The following is an 8,683-nucleotide window of genomic DNA, read 5'->3' as shown; positions in this document are numbered from 1 at the left end:
TATGTCTCATGTTTTTGCTTGTGTGTTTTGTTTTATGAAGCACCAACAGGAACAGCACTCCCGTCTTGTTGTATGCTGTGACTTCGGTGAAAATAAAAGATATTTTACTTTAATTTCATCAACCACTTGATGCATGTTTTCTTGTCTTGCCTTAGAACCTTCTAAGAAGAGGCAGAAACTAACAGTGCACCACCTCCTATCCATGCCTGTTGGTTTCAGTTAAACATCAGAGGGGTGTGTCCCCAACAAAATCTGAGCTCCAAACACTTGTACCTTTTTTTTTTTATGTGTTCTATATTAACATCCCCATTAGCAGTGCCCCAAAGCATAACTACTCTTCCTCTGGCCCAGCTTGAAATCTATACATATACAAAAACAAAATAGTGTCTCAAATGCATGCTTCAGGCACTAAAATTAAAGCAAATAAATTTATTAGACATCACACTACATGTGAATCAACACATTTAAATTTGTTAGATATAAAATACTTGAAAAAGTCTATTACACATTACAGTCAGTATGTACAATAGTGTAGTATCATATGTACAGATCTTAAACACACTAGTAACTCTTACACAACAAATTCCCACAGATACTACAAATACAACATTCCCAGGTAGGTCAGATTTTGCTCCTTTAATGAATTCTTATGAACCAATATGCTATATCAGTTTATAACACTATTTCAAGAAAACCCAAAATTCATATAATATGCTTTTAAGCGTTTTGATTGCTCCTTCTTCTATCAATCATATTTTCTCATTTATTACTGCAGAGAGTCAAGCAGCATGGTAGTCATTCAACCCAGAACAAGCTGAGGCCTTTCTAGGTGGAGATTGCATGTTAACTCCAAAGTAAGGGGCCTTAATAGGTTAATTTGCCACACTAAATTACCCATAAGTGTGAATGACTGTTTGTTTGTCAATGGTGAACTGACTACAATTCCATCATGTACATTTACCTGCTGCTGGCTAGGACAAATAAACAATAAAAAATGTACAGAAAATGAATGAATGAATGAATGAATGAATACCTGCACAGTCCTAACACATATAGGCATGATTTAGACTTCTGTCCTTTTCCATGTGTCTTGTTTGAGGAAGAATCCTCTTAAAACACATCTCAGTAAACCATTTCTCTGCTCAGTATGTCAGCAGGATTTCTGTTCACATTTAAAACTTTTTGCACATTCAGATCATATCAAACAGATCTGTGTTTCGATATGGTTTAACCATAATCAAGCCAATTAAAGGCCTATAACTCATTCCGACTCTAGTAATGAATACAGTAATTTTGCTTTATTTTGAAGGCATCATCGCTGCACTTCTTGGTCCGGCCTTTCCTTTTGTTTTGAGTCCAACTTGACCTGGGTTTGACCACAGATGAACGCTCCTCCAGGCCAACGCCTCATTGATGTGTTTACATTCACTTCTTCCACAAAACATAGTAACTTGATATCACATATGCTTATATAATTTACAGCTGTTTTTGCCACAAAAAACAACAAACAAAGATAAAAACAAAAAATAAATAAATAAATAAACACAATTAAATCACTTGCAACGGCTGTCAATTTAGATAAGAAAATTTAGGAAAAATTGCTTATAATGTACTGGTCATCAGGAGCCTTCTGGCCTGAGGCAAGATTGAAACTTGAACACATTTAAGAGCAAGAGATTCTTCTTTTGAAAGTATTACTGCAATAACTGATTTAACTAATCTATGTAGTGTAAATGATTGACAATGAAACTATATTAAGCCATGATCTTTTGAAGTTAAGCTTTAATAAGTGCAACGTTTCACGGCCTTACCTGTCAGTAAACTTACTAACTCTCAGATCTCCCACGTTTCCCCGGAAGATGAACGCAACACAGAGACAGCTGACCCGGAAGTTTATCTCGGTGTTCTCTCAGCAACAGAACTGGACTATTAGCCGATATCCTCTGTTGATAAATTTAATCCTTAATAAGCAAAATGGTAGGATGTAACGTCTTCCTTGTTTGGATTTATATAATTTTCTTACATTTTAGCTTCGACTGTCGTGACTATGACTTTCCTTGTAAAGATGATTTCAATTAAATGCTAAGTTAGCTGTTAGCTTGCTTTTGCTAGTCGGGCGTTGTCAATTTAGCTTTGTGTGTCATTTTAGTTGCTTCAGGGTTTTTCAATGGTTTTATTCTGGTCTTTCTTGTTTTATTTTAGTCACATTATTCATTTCGGTTTCTAATTTAAATCATGCCAACTAATTATGCCTCTTTACTCCACTGTTCCCGTCTCTCAGGCTGAAGTAGAGGAAACTCTGAGAAGGATCCAGAGCCAGAAGGGGGTACAAGGAATTGTTATTGTCAATTCAGAAGGTAAATTCACGGCCGCCATACGAGACAAAACACCGGAGGGCAGAAGCAGAATTAGAACTGAGGAATGGGCATCCCTCCCTTTTTGTTCCGCATTACTATATGTATATTAAAGCCACAACGAAAACCCAATCTATGACCCCTGTTTCCCTTTTTTTTTTTTTTTTTTTTAAGTTGGTGCCACTGTTTAGTCTAAATGTTAACAAAGGTCAAGTGATTTCCAGTGTTTTTAGCTTGAGACCTGAGTTAATTTGTTGTCTTTTCCCAAGACCCAAATTTACAAAAATATTCTATTATTGTGTGCCATAACTTATACATTTTTACTGACTTTGACACTTTCAAAACAATGTTGGATGATGATGATGATGATGATGATGATGATGATGATGATGATGAAGTCCACATCCAGTACATGCAGCATCTGACTGTACCAGACCAGCAGAGCAATGAATTACACTTTTCCTCTATTTGAGTCAGAGAAATTGATTCACAGCTATGTATTTTACATTGTCAGTTGGCGACCCAATAAAACTCTTGTTTATGGCCCATTTTTAGTGCTGACCCTATGAGAAGATGGGAGTAGATGATTCTAAGTTAGGCTTGGGGTCTCCAGTATTCAACAAAATTAAAGAAAAAAAAATTCCAACCTCAGCCCTTTCTATGAATCTCCAAAATTTACCAAGTATCATTAGAATCGCTATAGGTTTTGCACAATCCTGTTTACAGACAGACATTAAATTGATACTCATTTTCTGAAGCCTTGCAAGCCAATCACAATTATTACAAAATGGCCAATTCACATTTATTATACATGCTGTAGCCTAATTGTGATTATCATCTCCTTTCACTCGTCTTTATCCTCTTCTTCATTATCATCATCATCATAAGATGTATGTGCATAATCCTAAACTATTACTAGACTTACTCTACATTGGTGGCATAAAGCCTGCAGAATAAGGTAACGGGTGTTATTTGCCATATTCTCAGGGCAGTCAACTTAAAGCTGACTAAATCATTTTGCAGTCTCCTTTGCTGTATTGGGGCAAATAGTGTATATTCAGTATCTTGTTGTAGAGTCTGGTTCATCTGTTCAAAAGTTGCTGAGGGGCTGCTATCATGAGATTGTAGTTGATGCTTGTATTAAACAGTTTGTTTGTATTCAGTCACCTGATCTTCATTCAGCATTGGCCATCAAATAATATTTATTTGTAAATATAACAACACCTTTGTGGCATGTTGTCCAGTGATGTGATTTGGTCAAAAATGGTTTGCTCAATATCATCAGTGGTGCCTGTAGCTGCTTTCCTCTTAATGTCTGAAACACAATCAGATGATGACACAAAAATAGAAATGTCACATGGTTGCTGGAGGTTCAAACACAAGGCATTCACACACAAGCATTATTTGAAAGTGCCTCTTACATATTTTAATTCATAAAAAACCCAATTAAAATACAAACATAAAATAGCAGTAGCAATATTTCAATACATTTACACCAATGGGAGATTATGGGAATTAACACAATCTGACAGTAGCATAGTAATGTGTTAGTAATGAGTGTTCTCTAAATCCTACAGTTAATAAATTTTGTTCATCAGATTTCCAAATCTTGGAAAGTGTTGATGCCTGCAGTACAAAACAAGTTACTCAGAGTAAGCTATTTGGCGTTTTTCAAATTGTGCATATCTATAAGTCTGGAAATAACCTGAAGCCTTGCATTTCTAAATTTGACCCACAAGGGGGCAGTGTACAGAGAGGAGCAATTCAAAACAGTCAAAATTCATGTTGTCTTGACAGTGCAAATAAGTAAATCTAGACAGGTGTTGGCACAGATTACAGAAGTGCATGACAGAGCATTGAAGCGAATGTTCTAATGGGTGTCTGTTTCTATCTCACTCCCCAGGAATTCCCATCAAGACGACTCTAGACAACTCCAGCACGGTGCAGTACGCAGGGCTGATCCATCAGCTGGTGATGAAGGCCAGGAGCACCGTAAGAGACATTGACCCCCAGAACGACCTCACCTTCCTACGTATCCGATCCAAGAAGAATGAGATCATGATTGCTCCAGGTGAGAGAAAACAGAACTGAGAGAAATCACTCACACATAACATCGCTCTGAGAGTAAGTAGCGATTTATTTTTATATCCCCAGCTTTGTCTCCTTGTTGCATAAAAGATCATGTTTCTTTGCTCAGGCTATAATGTAGAGGCTCTCGGACAGGCTTTGTTGAGACTACAGGTAAATTGGATTTGGTTTTCACATCAGATACAGCAAAGTGGTCAGATCATGCCTGTGTGTCCTGACAACAGCCTGCCTGCCTTGGTTTCTGTGATAGTGATTCAATAATAGTGATATATTTATACAGCATTTTTTACAACACAGTGCTTCATGTACAGGATACAAATACATATGCAAATACATTCATTTACATACTTTCAAACAATCAACCACAACTGAACAAGCCAATCAAATTATGATACCTGGGATAGCCCTGTTTAGCCTGAACCCTGAGAGTCCACAGACACACAGACTATTCTCTGTATTTTCCAAGTGGCAGCATGGATATTGTTCAGCACTTGTGTCCTTTTGTATTTACATCTTCACAGTGTGAGACACGGGCTGCCAGTCTGAACAACAACTTGTAGATGTATCTGACTGTGAAAAAGGATCATCCGCTGATACTGACATCCTTAAATAATTACATTTCAAGACAATAGCAATGCACTCGCATATACTCATATGCAAGTGCCTGTTATGTTAAACAGCACTGGCAGCTGCAATCCAAACATATCATTTTAAGCACTGTAGGGAAAACCAACAGGGAGTCATAACCAACAGGTGTAAAAATAAACCTGGTCCTTCAGGTATTTGCATCTGTTTGCATTCAGTGTTAGATGTTGGAGTTGACCTTTGCATGAGGCTGTAGGGTGGGTTACAGAAGTGCTGAACACAACTAAGCCTCCAACAGAGTTCAGCATAATCGTGAGATGTTTCAAGAATATCTTAATATTTTTACAGTTAGGATATTTGAAACTGTTGGACTTTAAAGTGTCTGAAGTGGTAAAATCACATCAGAAAGTCCTCTGTCAAATGCAAATGTACAACAGGAAGAACTGAAACAAGCTTTTTCTGCAACATCAGCTTTAATAGCAGACTGCATTTGGACTCATTCACTTTCTGCTGTCTTGAAAACATAGTCTCCAGTTTTTAGCCTCTGCCTGGCAATTTCCTACAATTTGGAAAAGCAGGATTTACAGAGAATGTAGAAACTGATGTATAGCTAAATATTCTAAATTTTGTGACCTTGATTTTTACTTAGCATTGATCAGCTCTCTTGGACCTATAAAGAAGGTCTATTCATCATTTAATATATGCTGTGATTCGATTTAATAGCTGCCTGTCTACCTGTTTTTTTATTTCCACAGATAAGGACTACTTCTTGATCGTCATTCAGAACCCCTCAGACTGAAGCTGAAGGACCTGCCTCCCGCTCATTGCTCTTTTTTTCTGTCTTTCATTAATAAACAGCCAAACTGAGTTTTCTAAATCAAACACTTCTGGTAAACAGAGGATGTTTAGGCACTTGCTGTACATGAAGGTAAAGGCAGAATTTGAAGGTGGATAAAACTGATTTGACCAAGAAATATAAACTCTATAACAGTGAGTCACTCTGCTGGCAACGTTTATGATTTCATGTTTTAGCATTCCTTCAGTGTCCTCTGTCTGCATACTGTATGTTATGTCACTGTGTTTATTGCATCTGTATCTTAGCTCATGATCTTTGGCCCAATCCGAATGGACGCCTGCTGAAATACCTAAGCAGGAAACGTCAGACTGGACCAGTGTATGAACCTACAGTTGTGCACAGTTTACAACATACCATCATCTAGAGACCACAACCTGTCTTAGTTTGAGAATGCATGATGCTTTTTTTTCAGTTTTATCTTCACAGTTGAAGACTTGGGGTTGTTATTTATTGTTTTGTCAGCAATTTGTACAAATATAAGTACAGTGTTTCCCTGGTGAGCAGCGAACTACACTACATATATGTCTCTGCTCTTGCCATGTCAGCTTTCTTTCAGTTATTTGTAACAGATTAAAAAAAATGTAAAATGTTATGTGTGTGCCTGTTTTTGTAAGAAAGAATTCAGTTGCCCTTGAAATGAGAGAACTGAATTATGGGTAAAATCACTACCCATATATATACACACACATTAAACTTATGACCCATGATGACTACTAGTTCTGTGGAATCTGCATGTGTGTTATGGAGCTAAATTAAAAATAAAATACTGAACTGACAAGAAAAATGAAACCATAATACAAGAATTTTCCCCTAATTTCATGTCATTTCTGGAATCATTTTTTCACTCGTATTTTGAGTCTTGATGCCTCTTCTTTGTTCAGTGAACTTCCAGATCCTATTTTTCCACTTTGAGATCGTTTCTCAAGTATAAAACACAAGTACTTTCCCTTGGGTATTTAAATTTGTCTTGTTTATACTTCTAGTCCTTCATCTAAGACACTGCTGTTAAAAAGCGTTTGCTCCTATACAAACTTCAATTTTTGCTTTTTTGTCACTTGGATGCTTAAGTTCATGCAAATGATAATATCAGACAACCTAAATAAATACAAGAGGCAGACATTTATGATCATTTCATTTATTAAGGGAAATCGCTGGTTGTGCGACTCATCCATTTTCTTCCACTTATCTGGGTCATGGGGGCATCAGCTTTAGTAGAAGCCCAGACCTCCCTCTCCCTAGTCACCTCCTCTGGTTCCTCCAGGAGGATTCCGAGGCATGCCCAGCCGAAAGATACACTATATTGCCAAAAGTATTTGCTCACCTGCCTTGACTCACATATGAATTTCAGTGCCATCCCATTCCTAGTCTATGGGGTTCAATATGACGTCAGTCCACCCTTTGCAGCTATAACAGCTTCAACTCTTCTGGGAAGGCTGTCCACAAGGTTTAGGAGTGTGTTCATGGGAATTTTGGACCATTCTTCCAGAAGCGCATTTGTGAGGTCACACACTGATGTTGGAGAGAAGGCCTGGCTCTCAGTCTCCGCTCTAATTCATCCAAAGGTGTTCTATGGGGTTGAGGTCAGGACTCTGTGCAGGCCAGTCCAGTTCATCCACACCAGACTCTGTCATCTATGTCTTTATGGACCTTGCTTTGTGCACTGATGCACAGTCATGTTGGAAGAGGAAGGGGCCAGCTCCAAACTCTTCCCACAAAGCTGGGAGCATGGAATTGTCCAAAATGTCTTGGTATGCTGAAGCATTCACAGTTCCTTTCACTGGAACTAAGGGGCCAAGCCCAGCTCCTGAAAAACAACCATAATCCCCCCTCCACCAAACTTTACACTTGGCACAATGCGGTCCGACAAGTATCGTTCTCCTGGCGACCGCCAAACCCAGACCCGTCCATCAGATTGCCAGATGGAGAAGCGCGATTGGTCACACCAGAGAACGCGCCTCCACTGCTCTAGAGTCCAGTGGCAGCGTGCTTTACACCACTGCATCCGGCGCTTTGCATTGCACTTGGTGATGTATGGCTTGGATGCAGCTGCTCGGCCATGGAAACCCATTCCATGAAGCTCTCTGCGCACTGTTCTTGAGCTAATCTGAAGGCCACATGAAGTTTGGAGGTCTGTAGCGATTGACTCTGCAGAAAGTTGGCGACCTCTTCGCACTATGCGCCTCAGCATCCGCTGACCCCGCTCCGTCAGTTTACGTGGCCTACCACTTCGTGGCTGAGTTGCTGTCGTTCCCAAACACTTCCACTTTCTTATAATACAGCTGACAGTTGACTGTGGAATATTTAGGAGCGAGGAAATTTCACGACTGGATTTGTTGCACAGGTGGCATCCTATCACAGTTCCACGCTGGAATTCACTGAGCTCCTGAGAGCGACCCATTCTTTCACAAATGTTTGTAAAAACAGTCTGCATGCCTAGGTTCTTGATTTTATACACCTGTGGCCATGGAAGTGATTGGAACACCTGATTCTGATTATTTGGATGGGTGAGCCAATACTTTTGGCAATATAGTGTATAATCCTTCCAGTGTGTCCAGGGTCTGCCCCAGGGTCTCCTCTTGGATGGAGGTGTCAGCCACAGAGTGTTTTAGAACATGAACAGCCCGTTTAAGGCCATGCCATAGCATCTCAAACAGATTTAAGTCCAGACTTTGACTTGGCCACTCAACAACAACCCCCCTCCTTTTTAAGCCATTCAGTGATAAACTTACTGTTGTGTTGTTGTTGTTGTGTTGTGCTCATTGTCCTGCTGCATGACCCAAGTGCACTTAAGTTTAAGGTC

At 39.1% G+C, this 8,683-nt stretch overlaps 1 protein-coding gene across 1 annotated transcript; it reads left to right on the top strand.

The window, feature by feature from the left end:
- Positions 1–1,856: 1,856 nt before the first annotated feature.
- On the top strand, positions 1,857–6,475 carry dynlrb1 (dynein, light chain, roadblock-type 1). Its single transcript, XM_030134833.1, has 4 exons — positions 1,857–1,977; positions 2,282–2,357; positions 4,258–4,425; positions 5,783–6,475. Exons 1-4 carry the CDS (start codon positions 1,975–1,977, stop codon positions 5,824–5,826), a joined length of 291 nt encoding a protein of 96 aa, XP_029990693.1. The 5' UTR covers positions 1,857–1,974; the 3' UTR covers positions 5,827–6,475.
- Positions 6,476–8,683: the final 2,208 nt, after the last annotated feature.

Source organism: Sphaeramia orbicularis, chromosome 5 (genome assembly GCF_902148855.1).
Source record: "Sphaeramia orbicularis chromosome 5, fSphaOr1.1, whole genome shotgun sequence".
NCBI lineage: Eukaryota > Metazoa > Chordata > Actinopteri > Kurtiformes > Apogonidae > Sphaeramia > Sphaeramia orbicularis.
Note: the sequence above shows the minus strand (reverse complement) of the source record. Positions and strands in the feature narration are given on the sequence as shown.